A 24,879-nucleotide genomic window follows, 5' to 3' on the forward strand; every position below is an offset into this window, starting at 1 on the left:
AAGCGGTATTCAGAGATTGAGGATAAGACTGACCAGAGAATGATCCAATAGAAAAACATACCGATCCGCATCAGCCAATCAGCGTACGTGAGGGGCGAATCGTGGTACCTCTTCTTGAACACAGTCTCAAAAGTCAGGTCATTGCCATTTAGTTTTTAGGTTATTCTTTATCTAACTCTGCTATTTTGATCTGCAATGAGGGGTGTACACAGGACAATTCATGTTTAATGTGAGTGCACTCAGTTAGGCCATATGTATTCTTTCTTGTGCAACTGGAGCCTAGAAATAAATGTATCTACAATGCACCAGATTTTTAAAAATGGGAAAGAATTTGCTTACCTGCGATCAAAAGTGCAGATTTCTGTCATACCACTGCTTTTATTTGGTATCATGCTTGAATTTGACAAATATCTGATTTTGTGTTACTGCATATGCACTGATAAGAAAAGGTATTTTCTTACATTTCTAAAGACCCTCTCTGTCTTTGTGAGTTGAGCAGAAAGGAAAAAGTTCCTGTGGCTCATGGAGATTTATTTCACTCATCCTGTTTTTGAGTCTGGACCTGCCATCTAGGAAACTATTGTAGGATGGAAACACAAACTGTAGGAAGTCTCTCTCTCCCTGTGTCTGAATAGGATTTATGATTTAACGTGCAAAGAGGAAGTAAGTTGTTCCAGCAGCTGACCAGCTTCCCTCACAGAGAACAGATCATTGTAAAGGATGTGACAAAGCTGGTGCAACATTTATGGAAGCAGATTGGAGCTACTGGTGCCCTTTTTCCTTCCTCATTGTATTATTGGGTCACTCAGCTGCTAATTGACGACAGATGATTGTGAACATAATAACACAGCTCAGTGAGCGACTTCAGAAAACTCTGGACAAAGACTCTCTGTGTTCTTGCCATAAAATACCAGAACGTCTCATCCCTCCTGACTGGATTCATGTGACAAAACACAAAACGTGGAAAAAAAAAAGTAAGTTGAAGGGGATGTGTGAGACAATGGGAATGGAATTTGTGTCAAACATAGAAAATAACTCTTTTTATTGTCTTCAGGCTATTAATGTGTTTTTGCACATATTTGCTGTCTGCCTCTAGTTCTCACTGAGGAGCTTTCTGATGAATGAGGCTCTCTGCTTTTATTGATTCTCCCTGTAGTTTTGATGCTGCTGAGAGATTGCTTTTTAGGCCTGCATGTTATATACCTACAGTTCAGTGAACAAAGGACTAAGGGGTACAGTGGGTACAGTGTGTGTGCTTGTATGTGTGTTTTGACAGAACAAAACTATTGATTTATGACCTGAACAAAAGAGGAATGTGTGTGTAGAGGAACATATCCTTTGTAGTACGGTGATGAAAACCTGCAGAAAAACAACTGAAATGTTAAGACTGGCTTATCAGCGCTTGTGTCACACATTTTATCGTGATTTATAAGGTTTGGCCCAATCTACCCACCTTGTTAATATTATCAATGTTATGACATGTTATTAATCCATGATTTGGTGAAACACCGACTTGTGATGGAATATCTTCCATCGCTCTCATCATCATAATAACTAGAGCGCTCCTCCCTGGGCCCTGTCTCCATGGTCACCGCTCACACATGACAAACGCACAATGAGAAGGTTTGAATGTGACCAACACATGCATCTGCACACGCTTTAATGCCTGCCACTCTCTCACACATCCTCATATGCTTTCTTTGAATGAACGAAACAGCTGATCCAATTTATCACCTTATGAATAATGCATGCTGCCGTAACTGGATTGGATTGCTTCGCATTAACGTCTGCTCTTCAATCAATGCCGGCTTTGCAAAAACAGACGGACTAAAAGCCAAACGCATGCACATGCAGATACATATGGTTTAATTTCTTAGAATTTACAAATAGCTATTAAGAAAAACAAAAAATACAAGATTTGTATCTTTCTTTTTGAGAAAAAAATACTAAAAATATCAGCACAGACAACAATCTTCATATTCAAGATGCATGATCACATGAAATAAACAAAATTGCCAGACAAAAAAAAATATATATATATATGAAAAAAGAATATGCAACCTCAGCTGAAATTCTGTATAGCATTAGCTCATTGCAAACAGTCAGTATGGAATACATTATGCATGCTTTCTATTGTGTGTTATCAGTGAAGAGCTTAATCTGAGTGCAAGGCAGACGTTCAGTCTGTAATCATAGGTGCAGTGTCTGAGGTGGTTTCTGGCCCGGGCTCACTGTGCCCATCCATCTCCTCCATCTCCCTCTCCACAGGCTCCTCCCTCCCTCTCAACCATATCGGTCTCCTCTCTTTCCACTTCCACCTTCTCTTCCCGTCTGTGTCTTTAGGTTCAGATGTCTGCTCCCGCTCCAACATGGCTTGAACACTCTCTCCTCTCTCCGCCATTCCAAGGCAGCGGCCTTTGTCGGAGAAGGCCAGCCCCTCTATCCTTCGTCCTGTCACCGCATGGAGGAATGAGACTGTGCTGTCTGAGCCTGATCTGTCTGTCACGTACACAGTGGTTGGCCCTTGTTCACTGTTGCTCTCTTGTGGACTTTTGGGAGACTTGGTCTTTGTTTTCTTGCTTAGTATGAAGTTGAAAAAGGCTGTCACCAGAAGCATTGACCCTGCATTCAGAAACTATATACTAGTCCAATTGGCTTTTTTTCCCCAACAGAACACAGTCATGAAAAGAAAAGTACACCTTTTGTCAGTGTTAAGCTTTTAATTCACACTAAATTGAAGGAGAAAATCATACCTACTAGATCTTAAAATTAGTCAAATACAACCTTTTATGAGTACTGTAATGTCATTATCCATTAAAGAAACACTAGGCCAAAATGCTGAAGCAGTGCGTAAGATTCTAAATTTATCCCATGTATTAGAACCTCATAGAACCCCAATTAGCAACAAAAACTTATCAGTGTCTTACATCATTGAGGAGGAATTTACTCCTGCTCTACTTTACAACATTACCTCAGTTCTTTGAGCTTTGTGGGCACTTGTTCAAACACAACTCTCTTAAACTACCGCCACATCAAATCCTCTGGGTTGTGGTTGGGACTGTAGCTGGGCCACTGCAACACCTTGATGTTTGACTTTTTCAGTCATTCTATTGTAAATTTGATGATGTGCTTGGGATCGTCCTCCACTTGGACAGCCTGATACTTGAACCTAAAAATAGTCAACTCAGTGACTGCAAGCACACTGATCTTGAAATTTGGTTTGTGCTGTTATGCTGTTTCTAGTGTTTTACCAAATGTGGTGTTGTGCATCGTGGCCAGAAATCTCCACTTTAGTCTCGATTATCCATTCAAATGTCTTGAGGTTTGTTCAGTTGCAAATTTTTAAACCAAAGCTGTGCTGCCATGTTCTTTTTAAGAGAAGGGGCTTTCTTCTGGCAACAAGCCAAACTTGTTCAGTCTTTTGCTAAAGTCATTTTTACTCCGGTCAAAAAATATCTGCCAACATCAACTAACATCTGGCTCTTGAGTACAATGTGAAAGTAATCAACTGGCATTCAGCCCCCTACCAAATGACCGCTGTAGAGAGGTGTTTTATTTCCACACAAGGTTGGCTTGTGTGCATTTGATTAGCAGCACCTCCCTGCTTCTTTGGTTGCACTTTTTCCACACAGTGATTCAACACTTTGTTCTAAATTTTGTCAGATGAATAATGACTGTGTCATGTGTTTTTGTTAATCTGAGATCATATTCACCTCATTTAAAGCTCTGATGAGAACCAAATATCTTTTTTTTATTATGTCCTGATACCTCAGAATTGGACAATGGTGTAATTTCATCATGACTAAAACATTTTTAAATAATAATATAAATGACAGTAAGCATTATTGTACTAAATATTTTCTGTGTCTGGTGACATTTTACCTGGGATAGTTGCATGCCACATCAACACAGGGTGCAAGAAGCACACAACTGACATGATGGAGTAATATAGAAATTTATGGAAGCCTCCAATGCGCGCCATCTTCCCCCACAAGAGAAACAGCTGCCAGTCTGGTGGACAGCTGTGGAGACAAAGAGTGACAATGGTTTTCAGTGCTGCTCCTCAGTCTATGTAGTGATTCAGTGTTGTGACTTTCACCATGGATTCAGGTTTTTTAGATTTTTGAACAATTTACCAGACCAGTCTTTCACAGTTTGGTGAATGACTCCCAATCTTTACTTCTGAATGACCCAGCTCTTCTGGGATGCTAACCTAACCTTGGAGATGTGCTGTTGCACCCGATGTTTTCTTTTACTATTACTGCTGTTTAGCTTGATGCAACTTCCAAAGTGCAGTTTATTCAGTTTTTATATATATATATATATATAATAACCACAGGGCCCTTGACAGCCCAATTCAAGCCAATTATCTACAAATGAAATCAAAAGTATTAAAAACCAAATTCGTCAAATTCACATAATTTCAGTTTAAAAAAGTTGCCTAGCTCAGGAAACCAACAGATCACATTCAAACTTCACTTCGATTCAATAGGAACCATATTTGAAATGGAAAAACTAATAGTTAAATTAAATAATACTGAAAGAACTTTTCAAAAAACTTTCAAAAGATTTCAGTCTCAACATTTGACAAGTGGTCTTTGTGGAATTTTCCATTAAAAACAATGATTTGCAAGCGGATTTAAAGGTTATGTACTTACGGCAGACACATGGACAGGAGAGCATCTAGGAAGTAGGCCAGCTCAAACATCATGATGCAAACTGATGAAGCTCTATAGGGGGGAGAAATTGTGAGTGAAGCGAAACTAATAGTCTCAGCGATACAATCTGGTTTTTTTAGATTATGTCTGTTTAATCTAAATAGGTCAGTTAATATGTATTTGGAGCCACAGATGAAAACTCCAGTTTCTATTTTTTGTTTGAGTGTGTGTGTAGCATCCATCTATGTTTCTTTGTGTGTACTGATAGAATAAACAGTCTTGCATTTCTGGACTCCTTGGGGAGATGTTTTCCTGTGGTTCTGAGGGAGTTGAGCTGTGACACACAGAGATAATAAGAAGTAGCATAGGAGGGCATTTTTTTTCCCCTTCTCCTTCTGCTTCTCTTTTCATTCTTTTGACTTTTTTTCATCCCCTAGCAAGTGTGTGTATTTGACAGATTATGAACACAGCAACATTAACTGTTTTCTAAAAGCCCAAAGGCCACACATGCTCTTTGGTTTGATATTTGTAGCGCATGAATGCCACCAGTTTATTCTGAGTAGGTCAGATTTTAGCTTTGGTGGGTTTGAATTCCCACAGTGGCATATGCCATGACGTAACTCATAACTTAAGCACTTACATTAGGTAGATTCCAAGGCTGTTGAATTTCCCCTCTTGTACTGTTTCTATTCCCACACCACACAACACTGAAAAACAGACAAGATAAACATTTCTTCTCTTACTCTTGGAGTAGCTTATGAGCAGATTCTGTCCACCAGATGTCAGACTTGGTACATGATCTGGAGGCAGGGTTGAAGTGGAGGAGAAAGGTCTCAAACCTAGATAAATACTGCAATGACGCACCTTTGAAATATTCTGCTTTTATGGTTCATTGACTTTTTTAATATATATTTATTGCTCTGATCTTTGTGCACTTTTATATATAATCTATATATTTGTTATACAACTGATAACTAACGTAATGGCTGAAAAACATTTTTTCCCTTATGATTAAAGAAAAAAGGCTGGTCACTTAAAGTGACAAAAAGAGCCAAGTTCAAGCCATAGTTTATCAGGCAGGGAGTAATGACGGTCTGATGAAGTACAATTCTGAAAGATGTTCAAGAACACGTCATTTGGTAATTATCATAATTGTTTCTGCCTTGGTTGAAAAATGTTGATAATAACTTACTCATGCTTACAATTTCCAAATCAGTGCCAGGAAGCAACGTAATTTAATTTGAATGAATATTTGAGTCCATTACAGATCTTAAAAGTACATGAACTTATGACATACAGTTAAGACAAAACATTTCTCTCAGCATTTTAAGCAGTATATCACATTTGTTTTAGACAGTGTCAGTCTGCAAAAGAAGGAAAAAAGGACTAATGAAAAGATTGGGCACCCCACAAGATTTTAGCTGTCACAACTTAAAAAACTTTCACATTGTGACTGACTTACTAGGACTTCCATGTCGTAAAAATCAGCACCCATTTACTCTTCTAAGCAGCTGCATAACATCCGGATGATGTAAAAAAGTTAATGTGAAAAAGAAGCTGCTAACACGAATGGTAGCTGAAGTTGTGGTCAAGTTGAGTATTTGAAGAAAAAAAAAACAAGAAATTCTTTTATCACTGTGGATTACTAAAGAGGCTAACTGAATACACTACTTGGATGCAAAAGATGTTCAGAAAGACTAAAGAGTCTGGAGTGTTGCTGCAATGTTCCAGTACTCAGCAACACATGCTCTTATGTGGGTTTAATGGAAGAGAAAACCTTTCTACTATCAAAAGCCTGATGCATTTTGGCCACAATGAGCAGAGGTATGTTTGCAGAAAGGGATTCTGAATTTCACGGGAAAAAATACAATTATTAAGCTTGTGGGTATGTTGACACAGGGAACATTGCACTGATAGAGAAATGATTGAATTCAATAACGAAAACTAGAAAAGCGTGATACATCTCAAAATGGACTATGGAAAATCTTAGGGGGTACAATCTTAAGGTTTTGAACAGCCCCCTGGCACACAATCATAAGAAAATCTCTAGATAAATATCACTGCAGCAGTACAGAAGAATGGGCGAAAAACTCCCAAACAAGAACTTAGAGATTCTTGGTTGGCTACCGAAAGTGCTTAAAAACTGTGATACTTGCAAGAGTCATAAAGGTGTCCAAACTTTTATCATCAGACTTTTTAATATTTTGAAATTCTATAAGAAGAACACAACACTTTCATCTTGAAATATTAAAGAAACGTTTCTCTTTCTGCTTTTTGGAAATCAGGTCAAGCTTCTATGTTTAGCTTCTCACACAGGCCAAAACTTTAAATGGAGTACCACAAACTCTTGAATGCCGTTGTGCCAGCAGCTCTCATAGGTAATCCTCAAATCTGACTGTACTGTAGATGAAGATTGATACGGCAACAAAGTCTTTAAAATCACAAAGAAGGCCCATTTTATTAACCAGTCTGTTCCCAGTGAAATAAGCACAATTAACCAGTGATCACTACTAAACACATGGAAGCAATTTCTCCTGCCAGCTTACCAGAAATTCAAAGATGCAATCTCCACCAGAGGGAAATAGCAAGAATGTGGCTAAATGGTTGGTGGTAGTGTGAGAGGAATTAACGCTGCATATATCCCAGCTGGATATTAACATACATGTGCTCCCCTGCATGAATTTCTGTTTAGAACAGACTGGCTAGCCAGACATGTGTGCACGGAGTCAGTCAGACAGAGGCACGTGCACACATACAGTAAACACACATGAACACCCACATGAAAACAATGCACACAAAGCTCTTGTTGGTGTGAATGCATAACAGCTTGATCGCTTGGGCCAAATAACACAGCTGGATACAGAGACTAAGTGCTGGTATGATGTGAGGCACATGTCTCCGAGTTAATGCTCAGTGTCTGCAGCTGTTTGGATTTAAAAATAGGGGGTCCTATATTTTGTCAAGGTGGCAGCAACCAAAGAGCTATTTCTCTCATGAAGATCTGATGGGTTTTGTGCAATCAGTCGCTTTGTGCCTGAAGAGACTATAGGAGGAAAGACAATAATACTAAAAAGATCACATATACTTTGATGCACTTTAAATCAGATTAGTGGTCTTTAAGGTCAAAAAGACTGTTGGTGTACATCACAATTTGTCTTTTAACATTTTGGATTCATTAGATTTTCAAAAAAACAAAAAAAAATCTATTTTGGGGATGAGATGGATACAAACATTCAGAACAAGTTGTACTTCATCAAACTGTAACTGCAAATACTGTGAATTTAAAGCAGCGATCTCAGAACTTCAGAGAGAGGATATGAATTCTAAAAAATTTATTTTTCCTTGTACGCAATTTTATTAAGAATTTATTTTTATATTCATCTCACCAGTTGCTGTAGAAACACCAAGGATCCTGCAAGCACACTCCACTATAGTCCACCCTGCACTCTCCGAGTTCCCCATGACCTCAAATATTTTTTTTACTCTTTGCTTTAAAAAACTGAAGCGCTGTTGGTGGTCTAACACTTTCTAAAGTAGTATTCTACTGGCATTTTAGTCTACTGTTAGCTGGATGGATGGTAAAACTGCTAAAGTTGCATAATCCATCAGTGCCATGATGTGGAGCCTCTTACACTGGACAAGTTCACATCAGAAAGCTTGTTACAGTGCTCCCGTTGCTCTAGTAACTGCTAATCACACACACACACACATGCTCGCACAAGCGCACACACACTCACACACACGCTTTCTACCTTGTACATCAAGGTGAAACAGTTCAGCTCAGGGTCAGGGTGTTCAGTTAGTCACATTTTTCATTAAAAATGGTTAAAGATTATCTATGAAGACAATTAATAGAAAACTACCTCATACACAAACAGAACTGATAGCAAATTGTGTGCAAGCCTGAATGGTAGAAGGCATCAGTGACTAACCCAACTGTTTCCCCTATTCTTCCACTTTCTCTTGTTCTTTTTTTCTGTGTAATTTCACCTGCAGATCAGAACTCAGTTTCAGTAAGAATAAGCATTGACGAAATAGACTACAACTTGCGTCACTGTGCAGAAAGCGTTATCTACAAGTTTGAAAAAATAATAAACAAAGACCACTTAATATGCAGTTAACTTCAACGCACCAATGACTCTGCACATGTTGTGGGAGGTGTAAGAGTACAGTGGATGTGGGATAAAACAGCACATGAACAAACAGAAACCCTTTGACATACTTACACAGGAGTGAATGCAAGCCCACATAATCGGTTGACGCAAGTTTGGCTGAGGTGTAAGCTTGTTCAGACACAGAAGAGGCCTATTGGAGCCAGCACTCACAGTCACAAAGTCCACATACACATATACACAAACACACATTGACTCCTGGAATGGGCCAACGTAAGCTAAATAAATCTCTTTAAATCTCAAACAAAGACACTTTTGTGTTTTTGTACCAGTTCCACTTGTTTCCGGCTTAGCATCCAGGGTATTTGTGGCATTTACGATACTGAGTGTAAGTGACAAAACTACTGAGACTAAATGTGTAAAGCCAAATATAATGCTATAATTGATATTACTGTTTGTCAGCCTTTTCTCTTGGGTACAGATGAAATGTCATAACATCTTTTGGACATATTTCTATGAGAATTTGTGCTGCTATGCTGGAATTCCTTTAACTAGTTACTTTTCTCTAAAGTTTGTGAAGTTTCATTGACATTTCATTATAATTAAAAAACTTGTGCAAAATGTCGGTGATCCTTTCATGTGGTACCATAATCGGAAAAAAATTGGATTTTTCCACTGCTTTGATGATTGTGTTATGGTCTATGGGTTTTGTTTTGTTATTTGTCTATTTGTGCTTGTTTTCAATCTCTGCTATTCCTTGTTCCCTATTTCATCTTATTTCCTGTTATATTTCGAAACAATTCAAATGGTTGATTTTGTTGGGTTTAGCTTCCAACTCTTATTTTACACAAGGTCCCAGTTACTGAAAGCCACACATCCGCATTGTATTAATCATCACTTCTTTCGGTATATATTCTACTAGTTTTCCTTTGTTTAGTGCTGGAACCTCACAGTTGTTGTTGTTCTTGTGTGAATTGTTGTGTTGAGTTTTCCTACATGCAAAAATCTCGTTCCATTTCTGCCACGTTCTTCTTTATGTTTTGGATTTCTGTTTTTGGACACGGAGCCGTAGCAGCGGTTTTTCGTTTATTTAAGAAAAGTTATTTTTGTGTGCTGGCTTTTGGGTCCTCTTTTTACAGACTACCTCTCTTCCCTTCATTTACATGTCAGAAGTGATGACCAAAGGAGAAGAAATAGAACTTTGCAGCACACAGAGCACAACTTATTATTGTAGAGTTGATGGTTTATTTTGATTGCTGATTAGCTGCTTGATGTTGAATGCCTTGCTTGCATTGAAATGATACAGTCCATCTACTGTGCTTTACAATATGCCTGTTTCTCTGTAACACTTAATGTGCTGATACACAGATGATGGCTCAGCATCTCGCTAAAGGCCACTCTCAAGTGTGAAGAGTGGGAGGAGGTGTAGCAGGAAGAGAGTAACCACCAAATTTGCACTTCATGCACAACTTACATAAAACAAATGGCTGGACCAAACACAGAGGTTTGACCACACTTTTTATATGAATTCATTGTTAAAGAGATACAAATTCTGAGAACATCTTGATTAAATCACATGCATATTTACACTTTTATGCATTACGCACACACATGAATCAAATTAACATAAGCCAGGAATGCATACTACTAACTAAACCATGCCCATCATGGCCACAGCGGAGTGTTTGTGTATTCTTATTTGTCATCTTAGGCAATCTGGATAACATTAATGGCTTTATAAAAACACAACCAATGGTTATAAATCACTCTGTGTTGAGTGGTGATTAGTTGAATTTAATTTTACATCACAAAGACTCAATCAGTTTTTTATTTTTCATGCCCACTTCATCATATTCAGGGTTGCGGGGGAGCTAGAGCTTATCCCAGCTGCCTTCAAAAGAAATGCAGAGAGCACCCTGGACAGGTCGCCAGTCCATGACCAGGCCACCACAAAAATAAATGAGAAAAACAACCATGCACTCATTCCGAGGGTCAGTTTAGAATCACCAAATAATTTACCATGCAGGTTGTCTCCCCCCAGAGAAAACCCAAGCACACACAAGAGGAACACTCCACACAGAAAGGCAAGATAAAAATCTGGAACCTTCTTGCTCTGAGAAAACAGTGCTAACCACCACACTATCATGCAGACTTCTATTCACAGTGATGGCTACCAGAAATAAGAGAGCCAAAGGGACATTGTATGTTAGAGCACTAGTCTTTCAACCTCAACAAATAGGGGTCTTGGTCTTCCCAGGCATAAAATTTGTGTTGTTCATGTTATGTCTGATGTATTCAATTCTTGACTCCTTCACCTCTGAAATGAATCCAGGGCCTTTGATTGTGAGTTTTCATTGCAATCATCAGGCTATGCCAGAGGGTGGAACAGTTTAAGTAATTGTGAGAGATTACCATCTAGCAAGACTGTAAATCTCATGTTACAGTATAAATACGTTCTCATGTTTTGATTTGCTCTGTGTAGCCATAGACACATCTTCTCTCAATTTTTAGCATCACTGACCACCTGACCCCTCACCCTTCTCTCAAACGTTTCCTCACTTGTTCACACGTCCTCTCACCCTCTAATCACCTCCTTATATCACCCTCTTCAGCATCTGCTGCGACACTCAGAAACTGAAGAGGGTGAGTGTCTGGTGCCTGTCAAAACCAGTGAAATCAGCTATAATCCTAATTACAGCAGCAGCTTTCTTATCCTGATTTACTGTTTTTTTATCCTTTCCGACATGCTTTTTTATCTTAAGGCCAAGGGAGAGCAGACACCGTGCTAGGCAAAATGTGATTGCAAGACCACAAATGTGGGATTATGTACCAGATATACTGCTGTGTGGTGAAGCCTCGTACAACATTTACAAATACAGGGAGTCACCTAGTGGTAGAAGGGTACTAATACATTGCAGCCTGGAGGCGACCTGGTGGTCATTGACCAGCTTGATTCATTGGCAATGAACTGGAGAGTTTGTCTTGTTTTTGTCTTTTCCTTTCTCAAACACCATTAATAATGATACAAAAAAGTCAGCTGCATCAAACAAAGAGATGGAGTACAGGCAAGAGAAAGTAAGAAGAAGTAAAGATCATTTAAAAAAAAGGATGCTGGTCCACACATATGTAGCATGTTTTAAAAGTAAGCTATCCAACAGTCATCAGACATGCAGTGAGGCATTGCAACATAACATGGAAGTCCCTCAGTTGCAAAAGTGATGCATCTTTGAGATTTTTTTAGGTCTGAGCTGTTAGAAATACATTCTTCTGCGAAGAAGAAGAATGGGAGTACTGAGAGCACCCTGACTACTGTCTACTCCTCATAATTAGTTCACCCAATTCCACTTCAAACATACTGAAATATCACTTTAAGTATGATTTATTTATGCAATATGGCAATTCTAAACACATTTTTTTTAATGTCAGTAGCTAATGTCAGTTTTTTTTTTTGTCCAATCTTTATCTTTGAGCTGGCTACATCGCTGCTGTGGTTGTCCTCACAGAGCTGTCTCTCCAGTGATTCTCCCGTCTGGATAGACTAATTCATCTCCACTGATTACAGTGTGTGACAGCAGCCCTTGTTTTGCACTGCAGACTCTGTGAGCTTTGTAGAAGGCCTTTTGCGTGAGTTCTTTATGTGCTGCAGATTCTGGTTGAGAAATGCACAGAGACTATCAATGCCATCTGGAGTTGGAGTTCATCCATGGGATGAGAGACTTACTGGAGAGGCAGCTCAATGACAAAAAAGGTCACCATAACTGATGTCATGTCTTTAATGTGCACAGCCAAATGCAACTCTGTGAATGCCTTACAGGAGCTTTTATTTTAACACAAAAGATATGGGATGAGATATTCTATGATTCTATTATTAAGCGTAAGCTAGTGTCTGTACATGGAGAGGTGAAATCATCATTATGAATGAATCAATAACATGTGCTTGTAGTCAAATGATCCATTGTTCATACAGAAATGTTTTAACCAATGCTTCACCACTAATGTCTGTGTTTCTTAGGCTGTACGTGGACATGAAAAGAGATGGTAGGAATGCAAATAATTGCCATCAATTGTCACATTTGCTTGCTTCACATCAGTTGGGGTGACAATAAGCAATTCAAATCTAAAGAGTTTACATCTCTGAGACGGATGAATCTCCTTAATGATTTATTTCTGTCACACATAAGTGATTTTCATTACATGGTTGTGTACTCTCGTTGGGCTGCACAATACCTGACAAACAAACAGAAGCAAATGACTGGAAGCTTGTCTTGGGGCAAACTCTCTCTAAGCTTTAAAACTCTTTTTTTAGGTCAAAATAAACGTTATCATTATTACTTTTTAATCTAAGTTGTCATAACTTCATCGAGAGAAATGTGAAATTAGATCAAACTGACATAACTACTATCAATGCAATGCCAACATCACTATGATACTGCAGCTCTTGTACTCTAAAGTCTCTAAAGGTTCTAAATTAAATCCACTATGAAAAATCATAAAATACTTTAAGCATCCTTTCTTACCTGAAAATACTAATCATATTTAGCTCTGTTAAATAAAACAATCATAGTATAAAACAAAAAACTGTCTCTCTTTTTTTTTAATGTAATAAATGGTTTAAATCAACCACAAGATGGTGTTGAAAAACCTCACTTACATTATTTATCCAGTCCTATCTAATTTAACAATTATATTCTTAACAGTTGTTTCTGAACAGGTTGAATTCTGTTTCACTGAGGACATGTGGTTAAAATTTTTCCATGACAATGCATGTTATTTTGAAAATATGGGTCAGTTTCATTGATGCGCATTCAAATTAAAACTAATCCTAACTTTTATTTTCTGTTCAACTTGTGCTTTGAAGAGGTCTGAATTTAGAGGGTGATATCATCTGCAATAGTAAAATATGACCCTGCATTGTGTATTCAGCCCATACTGCAAATTTCTCTCTATCCATTTTAGTTTAAATGCCAGCATACTATGATGAAACTGTTATCTCATTTTTCCATCATCCTGCTCATAATCTGTCTCACCCTGAACATAAAGATTTTTCATCTGTCTGTTTTTCATCTTTAAGACAGGACTAATTTGCGGAAACAACGCAAGTCTTTGATTCTTACAAATGGCATTAGATGAGCTGTCAGTTTCAGTGAAGAACTTCTTTTTGGTCAATGAGAGGATGACAAAAGACACCCTGTCAGACTTGTCCGATTCTTTTTATACCAGGCCATAATCTTGAGCACTTACAGGGCTGCAGTATCCTTACACACGGTGCAGCACAGGCAAGGTTAAGAAATGAGGCATGAGAGGGCAATATCTCTCAAACCTAAACACACATGTGTGCACACAACTAGATTCACACAGTGATAATAACCAGGGAACATAACTTAGAGTTTTGGCCTTAGCACCACAAAGTTCAGATATTTCCTCTTTAACGTTTTCTCTCTCTGAGAGACATCATTTCTGTCCCATGAGCAGTTACTCTGTGGGTAGCGTGTAAAGTTTTTAACGATCAAGTAAATGCCCTTTAACCAAGAGGCTGTAGCACAGACCCAGATACCACTGTTCCCCTCAGACTGATGATAACCTCATTTGGCCCTGTTGGCTTTGCAGTACATGCCTTCCTCAGCTATTAAAGTCAGACTGAAGGATCTGAAATCATTTCAAAATATGCCACAATATTCTTCTTTCAAAGCATAGATTCGTGTAGCACAATCTGCAATGTGATAACATCTGAGATGGTGCAGTGTTTCATTGCAAACAGAACAAATATATAGCACAGCCCAGAATTTATTGATTGACCTTTGTCATAAAAACCTGCTCTTCATTTCCACATTATTTCAGCTCAGGAGTGGAATAAAAGCATTCGCAGGATTTTGGCCTCACTGAAAAGATTTTCCTAAGAGGTCTTCAGAGACATAAGTTGTATTTCACAAAGCAAAGAGCTTTCAGAGAAGAAAGGGAAAAAACGAGTGGAAGAAAGTGAAGCCAAAGTCGGAAATCTTGAAGGCATTATTGGGTGCCACATGCTTCCAGAACATGACAATCGATAAGACAGGCTTTTCCTTCCAAAGGATAGTGAGCTGTATATCATTGTGCAGTGTGTGTGTAGAGTCACAGTGCTAACCTGGCTATTCGCGTTCCCATCAAGTAACACAAAAAGGGACTGTTTGGAGTTTAAGTGGAAAATAAACCTCCTTCATTGTTCGCATGGGAGTTCTAAAATATATCCATGGTTCGCATGCAGTACACCATTACCAAATGGATAACTTTAGTGATATAAAAGGTTACACAGAGGCACCATAAATCATCTTCAGTATCGCAGTACATATTGTAATTGGCTTTATGTGCATGCTTTTTTACCCACTGGTATTTTAGTATTTGTAACCAGACTAATTTTGGAGATGATAAAATAGAATTTTATTAATATTGATGGCTGGAAGCTTATCTGAGACCACAGCATAATCTCACGTGGTTAAACTTTTTATGTAAGAGTCCAGACTTGGTCTGAACTTTTATGTATCCTTTATTCAACCAGGAGATTTCTCAGTATAATAAAGATCACTTTTGCATGATTGTCATGGCAAACCTTAGGGTTGCATGTAAATGACAGTTTTGGAAATGGAAGACAATTAAAGTTCGCACATACACAGTAAATCTGTAATAGATCACCAGAAAATGTGTAATGCATATGTTTGTCCACTTATCCAATACGCAGTAATTTTATGTCAGGCAACATTATTTGACAGGACAGGAGGAAGCATGACTATAAAAATGTGTTAGTTGTAATTACATAGGCTTTCATAACTGTGTTTCATTATGTGTTTTGTAACATGTAGACTTAATCATGTACATTAATTCTAACCCCAACCATGTACTTTTGATATGTAACCTAAATCATTTACATGTGAGAGCACAGTAGAAAAGTAAGGAATCACAAGTGGGAGTGAAGTAGAAAAGTACATAACTGCTGAAAACATTCAGATATACAAGTCTGAAACCAGTAATGTTTGCACAAAAGAGTTTAGAGTTTCACAAAGGTCAGTGGTGTTGAACTTTTGTGGCCCTCAATTTGTGGCCAAGCAAACACAAGTGAAGTGTGGAAAGTGGACGTCATTGCGTAGGCAGAGGTATGGAGACATGGGATGTAGATGTGCTGATGAAAAATGTTGATGTTTCAGCAAATCACAACTTAAGCTCTATCTGTGTATGGAACAGACAGATGAAAATTTGGTAATTGTACAATATTTGAGCCTTTCACTATAATGTTTTGAACTGTAAATCAATGTAGCAACTTAATGCTCTGTCAAAAGATTGGGATAAACAGATTCACATCAAAGATATATACATGTACATATACCAAATACTATTACAAAGATGGCTCTCATCAAGTTACAACTGACCGCATGGCTTTCATATACTCTCCACAGGGACTACATATAAGAACAAAGATGTCAGCATCAGACTTTGTGCAGACTGTAGTCAGCCAGCTCCCTTAAGACCGTGGAACGTCTGAATGACCCCATGATGAACAGAGGTGTAACTGTCCAGATGTTTGAAGTGCCCTAGTGTGCATGCTCACAAAATTTACAGCTTCTGATTTTTTATCTTATAGCTTACATTATGTATTCATGACATTGTAGGTATCAGCACAAAAATGAGCATCAATGATAAATCTGTAAGTCTGACATTATGCCCTCAGTCATACATTGACTCTAATTCACTGTACAGTTCCAGCCAGAAGAAGCCTGAACAGATGTTAATAAGTTTAGTATTTCTGAGTTTCAGGGCCACTGGAAACGGACCAAGACAAAGTTTGCTTCTGTTTTACTTCTTTTACATCTTGATTTAGATGGAATCATGTTTGACAAAGTTTCAAATTCCAGGAGAGATAAAAGGCCTTTTCTGGAGGAAATTTGACCATACTGTAGGTGTGTTCCATGTCTTCTAGACAGTGTAAAAAGACACCCCACAGACATGTTAGCAAAACTCTACAAAAACACGATCCCTAATCCTGTTGCTGACATTTACAATCATCTGCTCTGCTTAAAGACAGGCAACAAATTGGATGATTAAGATCCAGGTTAAGAAAGGGGAACAATGTCTCATTATATTCTGCACCATAAACACAATGTCATTAGACATGCCTATTGCCGAGAGAAGTCTTGATCCTCACAAATCCTTTACACATGGCTGTGTTTTATGAGTTTGTGCATGGTGGTCAGGGTGAGGGCCATCCTTCAGCCTGGTAAATGTTTCCATACTGCTGGGCTTATCTCACTGCGACTGCTTACCGAATTGTACCACTAAGATGAGGCCTCAATCAAGGACAGTTTGAAAGACAGATTGCTCAATTTTCTTGCAAGTGTGCATAAAAAGGCTTCAGGGGCATGTGGAATTGGAATATGCACCATTTATTCACACTTGTGCGCTCAATGGAGATTTAAAAAAAAAATGTAATCAATGTTCAGGGAGCCAATGAAATGTTTTGGTTCGTTTTGTGGGGCTGCAAGAGTTGAGTCAATCATAATGAAACTGATTTCTTAGCTTTATTATTGGATCAGTTTTAAAAAAAAATAAGTCAGTACATTGTGGTCAATGGGCTACAGTTCTCTCATGGTATTGTGAATGCTGGCCAATATTTTAATTCCCAAAGCATGAATTTAACATACTTCCTAGGAAAAGTAATTCTCTGTGGTGTTATGAGAATAGACAGATTTGATGACAGAAATTTAGAAATCATTTATTCTGGCATGGACAAACATGCTGGCCTAATAAAAGGAGAGCTTTGACTTTATGGGAATAACAGAAACACTTTGGAGAGTGTGTATATTTGTTGAACACCTGTCACCTCCATAAATCACGTCAGACACACGAGAGGACACACAGGAAGAATGTTCTTTAATTATTCTCCCTCCATAGCTGTGCTAACGAGCTTTGAGCGAAAGCAGATGCACTCTGTGCGTCATAAATCTGTAATGAGGGGGCTCATAATGTATATTTTCAAATTGACCATTCTAGAATATCAGATAGAAATGCTAAAATTTATGAAATGTTTCACATATCTTGATGCACACACTTAGCAAAATCAATGCTGAATACATAAGTATAGGTATATAAAAGAATAAGTAAGCAACTGATGCAAACTGGATGGATGTGTTGGTGTCCTATCGCTCCTGCCTAACCTTTCGCTGGTCCTCGCTGAACCTACGACCCTGTTTGACCACACAGAAGCACTTCATCAGCAGGATCATGGCCACGCTTTAACCCTCTCTGCTGCACCAGCTCTGATGTTGTAAGACATATGTATAAGTGCAAGGATGTTCTTAACAGTCTCCTTGTGACCCTGACTACAAGGCTGATCCTTGCTTGGGTCAGTTGTAAGTAGTGACTTAAGAAGCCTGATTGATATTGGATACTCAGATACTCCAATGTAAAAGCACAGAAGAGAAAGAGGAAAGGATCGATTTGAGTCATTGGTGGAAGGTTAACAGGTCAGTCAGATATCATTATGCATAAAGCTTCTACGTTTATTGGAAGTGGTGAATATGAGGTGCAAAATCCCTGAGGCCTCCTTTCAGCCAGTGCCATTTGTCTAAACATAGAAATTCAGCACAGTAATAAGTCATGCATGAAATGGGTGTTCACACTTAACACAACAAAGCAACAAAACTCAATAGTTAAACGTGTGCTGTAGATGTAAAAGGTTGAGTAAATAAAGGGGAACACGATCCTGTTACATTTATAACATCAGTGGTAATGACTGTAATTGTTTCCCAGTGTGGTAGGTGCTGATGATCACCCAACGTGAATAACATAACCTTAAAGCAAAAGTGGTCTCCATTGGAAAGAAAAATAAAATCATGATTATTTGTTCTACTATAAAATGAACCAATGGTCTAACTCCCACTCTGAATATCTTCAGTGCTGAAATGTCAGCTTCTGATTAGAGCAGCTCTGGATTTCATCCACACCAAGTCATGATTTCCTCTGTGAAGTACTACAATAATTGTAATTTTCAACACCTCTGAAATCCACCTGAAAAAGTCCCATGTTTCAAGAACACAAAAGGCAGTTAATCCAACTACCACAAGTACCTGATGACTTACAGTATAATTTATCCTTTTCTCATCCCAACCCTAGTTTCCCAAATAGACACTTGGTATTAGGAAGGTTTCAGCATGCAGCAGAATGCAGTAAATACTAAATTGTGGTGGTTGGCACCGTCGCCTCACAGCAGGAAGGTTCCTAGTTTGAATCCTGGCTGGAGCCTTTCTGTGTGGAGTTTGCATGTTCTCCGAGTATATGGGTGGGTTCTCTCCTGGTACTCCGGCTTCTTCCCGGTTAATTGGTGACTCTAGTTTGTCTCTAGGAGTGAGTGTGAGCGTGGATGGTTGTTTTGAAATTGGAAAAGTGGGTATAGAATGGATGGATGGATGGATGAGTATTTGAGAACAGATACAGAAAAACTCAAAAACAACATGCCAGATAATTGGCATATTTATCAAGCAGGCACATATGACCCAGTGCAAACAGTTAGCAGCCTAGTTGTGAAAAAAAGGCGTGAAAGAAAAATAACAATGGTGTAAAGTAAGATTAGATATTTATTTATCTGGATGGATGACAGGCTGATACTGAAAGTAACTCTTAAGTATAAGTTTTTTATGGAGACACTGCAATGGATAGCAATGACTATCTACTTTAAAGGGGTTTCATTCATCCCCATTTATGGCTATGGCAATGGAAAAGGATAAGAAGGACAAAATTATGGATGCACAATAATGCATTTTTGCTGCTATGCAATATGCGGATATTTACAATAAAATAGAATATATTGTATTTACTGTGTTATAGTTACATAACATTCGTCATTGTTGGCCATTTCTTGAATTAAGTAAAACTAATGATGGCTTTTATGAAACATAAGACATCAGTAGTTGACTTTGAGTATTTACACTGGTCATTAAATAGAAGTTCAATCAAATGTAACTCATTATTAGCACTTTAATAATATTGTGGAATTGACTTCCCTTGAAGTCAATTCTAAATTGCATGTACAGGGAAATTCAGCAAGCTTTTTAAATCTCCACATACCACATTCATCGATTAGCTGGCTTGTGATGCCTGATGCTGCACCTTGTCCAAATTTCATGGTTACTTTGTTTGATGGGGGTTGCCCTGTGATATATCCTTACAGTCCTGACCTTTGACACAGTGCTCTCTGGCGATCGCACACAAAAAACGGTGAATGAGTGATCCAAACATGATGTGAGATCACAGCTAGAGCTTCGCTGGCGACAGACACAAGCCATCTTGACTCAACACTGTCACACAGAAGGCTTTACTTTAATTTGGAATGTTATGTCAAACAAGAAAAATCGCAAAGCAAATATCACAGCATCCTGTTGGAATGTCATGAGAACAATAATGGAAACAATACATGCAATCACAGGTTGAGTTGGGGAGGAGAAGAAAGCAAACAAAGTAAAGCAAATGACAGGCTTCACTTATTTTACTACACTAACAAAAATGAATTTCAACACACACATGGAGCACCTCTTCTCTGCATACACACACAAACATGTGCCAGACTTGTGCGAACTGATGCAGAGGTCACGGTTTCTCTTATAAAAACAAGTGCTAAAGTCTACCATTTGTCACGGATGCAGAAAAAAAATAACGAAAGAAAAGCATAATGTGTGAGATCAGAACAGTTGGGTTATCAGCTTTGTAACACAAACAAATGATGCAAGCATGATAAAAAATGACTGAACACTGTTTTACGTCTTAATCATAAATAGTGGTTGACTTTGTTAATGGGGCTGTATGAGTGTTTACTTTTTCAGTTGAACAAATAAAAAAATGGTACAAAACAGTTGTAATGAGCTTGTGACAAAATGTTTTTCTTCTCCTGAAATACGTCAATGTATGAATCACAGTTGGTCTTTTGGAAAGGAACTTTTGACTGGCAAGTCAATTAGAAGCAATCAGATGCATGATGACTTACAACAAACACTTTCAATGGGCGCTTGGCCCATTTTGTTCTTCAAAACCCACCTGCTTGATGTAGATCCTCGCCTACACTTGACAAAGCCCAAGTACACTTACACAAAACAATTCTGTTTTAAGGTGAAAAAGAGCAGATCAGCCTCACAAACTTGAGTCTGTGTTTGAGATGTTTCCGCAAGACTCCATGAAAAAAGCCTGACCACAGTCTAAACAAATTCCAGACAGATAAACCCAATGTGAATATCTTTTGTCTGACACCAAAAACACATGCAAATGTGCACTATATACCCAGATATGTATCAACAAGAAAGATGTATGAAAAATACATTTAGTCTCTCTGAAAGATTAGCAAGAGTAATGAATAATAAAAGACACAACTGAAGGGGATGGTGTGAAACAAAAGTTATTTTCCACTACATCAATATCATGAAGAAGTTTAGCGACAGTCATTCCTGAAAAATAGAACCAAATTCTTACTTGTTTGTATTTATCAAAACCATACCGTGTTGACAATATTGCATTGTTTTAACTCTGCAGAGCTATTATTCTTCAGACAAGACAAGGATGTTCTGTCTGAGTACCAGTCACAAAAATGTAGATGACAGAAATATCATAAATTGTTTTCTCTCACGGGAAAAAACATTTTATATTGATTTATTCTTATGATTTAGTATTCATAATATTACATCTGGAATTTTCCAGCTGTCTAGAAAATTTAGCTATGTCACACTCCCTGTATCAATTCTTGTAACACTGCACTGAAAAAAATCAAAGTGACCCAAGTGTTGGGTGTAAACTTACCCTAGCAGTGCATAGTTACATGAGCAAACCTTTTTCTCTAGAAGCTTACCATGAATGATATCTGTTGGGGGGCTGTGGTTTAGGCCCCCTGGAACACCCATTTAACACCCTGAGCTGTGATCCTGATCCTCATCCTAAACTGCAGCAGGGGAGTGAAAGCTACTTTTTGATGCCGTTTGGCTTGATAGCAATTTTTATTATGGCCGTGGGCTGTATTTACGTTACAAGTCATAACTACTTGAGAAGAGGGTATGTGTGTATGTGTCTCGGGGGCAGGGATGACATGAAACCAGCCTTCTCCTTCGGGATCAGTCCATTGAGCCCCAGACAGATTTAATTATAGGAAAAATAATTAGCTCTACTACAATTACATAACACAGCAAAAAACAATACTGTCACAGACACTCAACAAACAAATTGAAGTTTGCTCATCGCTTCTTGCCCTGCATTTCAGCCTAAAAATCGTGTGGTGGGGTTGCAGCATGGTGATTGTGATTTCACGGATAAAAATGTAAGGCAAGCCACCTCAACAGGAAACAAATGCGGCTCTCGGTGCTTGTTAAGCGTTGAAAATATCTTCCTCAACCCGAACCAAAGTAGAATGTTAATAGGTTTCAAATTAACATTGTTTAACTGTCCAAATACTTATAATAGTTTTTCCACACAGCCTGGGCCAGCTGCGCAAATATGAACGATTTACCCATGGGGAGTATAGCTTTCATTTCATACTAAAACCCATGGCAGACACTGACAGATAAGCCAATGCATTTAGAGTTGAAAACCTAGACTTGAGATATGTAGAAGGGATGCCTAATATTTCTAGACGATAGAAACTGCCAAGTGGAGCTTCTACCACGGATATGGAACCAGTCAAAGACAAGCTTTCTAATATCTTCCAGAAGTATCTGTATAGTATTTTAGCATATCCTGAAGATCAAAGAGATATGGTAATGATGTTTTTTATCCTCAAGATTTTGACTGGAATGTTAACAGATTTTTTTTTTAACTGCATGTCCTGAGGGCTGGATGACACCATTTTCATTATACTACTATGAAAAGCCATGAAGACATAACTTAACATTTGAAATTGAAATTATGCGATGCCTTGTGACATATAAGCATCTGTCTGAATTGTGTGGCTTAATTCCTCATAAAGACAGGAAACTGTCATCTCAAGAAATAGTTTGGCACATAATCCCTGTAACATGACTGTTATTTTATCTTTAGAATGTACATAGGAAAAATTTAGAGAAAAATGTGAGTTTGTATTTGAATAGAGTCGTGTTTGCTGGCTGCTGGCTGGTGCATCATATTTAGAGGGTTGATCTGAGGATGGATCAGCTTAGGTATAACAAGTAAAATGTTCACTTAATCGGGATGTTTCAATTTAACCATGCATTTCTCTAAAAGTGGCCTCACACTTTATCTGATAGAACCTTCGTTAAATCCAAGTATTCCAATTGAAGGCCCAGCAACAAAAGACACATGTGTGTAAGTTACACTTACAAGGTGGAACACAATGCTCTGACCTACAAGGCTGTTGTCATTCAGCAAATTCCCTAATGCTGGCTTGCTTTTTAGAAGCATACACTTATCTGGTGCTAAACAGCCTCTGATAAGGCAGTATGAACAACCACAGAGGAACATTTTCATGCAGAAACGGTGCAACTACTGTGTAAAATGGCACTCTATAAAGCTGGCAGTTTGATGTATGTGCATCAAGAGGAGGCTATTTGAAAGTACAGACTGATAAAGTGTAAATCTGACTGTATTTGGTCAGTAAAAGCAAAAGGTAAACAAAACAAAGTCTTCTTTCCACAATCTCTGTGGAGAAACGACTATAGTGAGTACCTGAGTCAGTCCTGCTGGTCTACAGTGTAATTTCAGCTTCTTTTGATCTTCTTTTAACCATTTCACAACTACTTCTATACTTGTTAAAATTGGACAAAGTAAAAGCTAACAATACCCTCTCTTCCTCTGGCCTTTCCCATCAGGTTATCAGATTTTATTAGGTTCAAGATAGCAACTTAGTGCTGTGATGCTTCCCAGAGGCCCCCTGCTGGTTCTGAGGTCTGGCCAGGCCTGACGTACAGCAGGAAGCTGATACGGGGTCACTCCATGCTGGCCTATGCAGGCTCGGGAACAAGATGTATCTTATCAAAATCCCAGTGTGACACAGACCTGCTAACTAATCTCACCTGATAATGGCGATTCAGTACAAGCAGAGGAAAAGATGGAGGTTGCCAGGATCAGTGAAATATGGAAAGGAAGAGATGCATCAAAGAGCAAGATTAACACAAAGGGTTTTATCTGGATTCTAAATTCTAAACAACAATCTCTTAAGATGTTAATGATGTGAAGACAGGCCAATTGATTGAATCCTGTGTTGCCACAGAAAGCAATCAGTTGCTCTCCTCACTCTTCTATATAACTTAATCTGGAGACTTGCTGTTAGGGAGACAGACATTATCTGCTGGAAGGCAGACATTTTAACGTGTGCATTTTCTCCACAGGGTTTCTCAGTAAAACCTCGACATCTTAACTGGACCACACAACTAAAGCTTTGTCTAGATTCAGAGGAAATACCCAGAGTTAACTCTATCTAGCCCAGGATCTCATTTTTTGGACGTGAGTGTACATGAGTCATTTAAATTAGTCACCCCTCCAGCCTTCTATGATTGCAACTTAATAAATGCAGAGGTGGCTTTTGTCTGTATGACTATTATTGATGCTAAGGCCAAAGAAAAACAAAGAAATTGAGGTTTCTAAGGGAGACTGAGGTGTGGGGAATGAAAAGGTTTTCTATGCTGATTGGTCTCTGTACTTTTATTCTTCATGTCCTCTTTATTAGGACCCAAGTGAAAGCCACTGTTGCTGAATAGCTGCCACACCAGCACACTGAAAAACATACAGTTCCAGCCAGCCAACATCTGAACAGTGGATTATCACAGCTTCTTTACCATTATACACCTCCTGAATGGTGTTCATTCCCTGTTAATGGCAGTTGAAAAAGTGGAAAAGAGAAAAAAACCTTATTTCTCATTCACCTCTCTAAAATCTTTTCACCTCACATACAGCCCTCAGACACAAAGCTGCTTTTGTGTGGAGAGTCTGGGTTTAACTGAATGTTGTTAGGGGGCAGAGATAAAGCTGCTGGGAACCTCCACACCTTCTCATATGCACTGATTCAGTTAAACTGATAAGTAAGTTTGCAAAAAAAACTAAAACAAAACTTAGGTATGTGTTACATTTTGTGTTTCTACACTTTGAAATCATGAATACTATGGAAATAACTTTCCACGGTG

General features: G+C 38.4%; 1 protein-coding gene across 1 annotated transcript; it reads right to left on the bottom strand.

Annotated features, from left to right (window-relative positions):
• Positions 1-1,902: 1,902 nt before the first annotated feature.
• On the bottom strand, positions 1,903-8,220 carry tmem72 (transmembrane protein 72). Its single transcript, XM_075484236.1, has 5 exons — positions 8,045-8,220; positions 5,299-5,365; positions 4,659-4,730; positions 3,883-4,022; positions 1,903-2,622 (listed from the first exon to the last, which is right to left on the bottom strand). The coding sequence occupies exons 1-5, from the start codon at positions 8,118-8,120 to the stop codon at positions 2,180-2,182; spliced, it is 798 nt and encodes a 265-aa protein (XP_075340351.1). The 5' UTR covers positions 8,121-8,220; the 3' UTR covers positions 1,903-2,179.
• Positions 8,221-24,879: the final 16,659 nt, after the last annotated feature.

Source organism: Odontesthes bonariensis, chromosome 2, assembly GCF_027942865.1.
Source record: "Odontesthes bonariensis isolate fOdoBon6 chromosome 2, fOdoBon6.hap1, whole genome shotgun sequence".
In the NCBI taxonomy this organism is placed as follows: Eukaryota; Metazoa; Chordata; class Actinopteri; order Atheriniformes; family Atherinopsidae; genus Odontesthes; species Odontesthes bonariensis.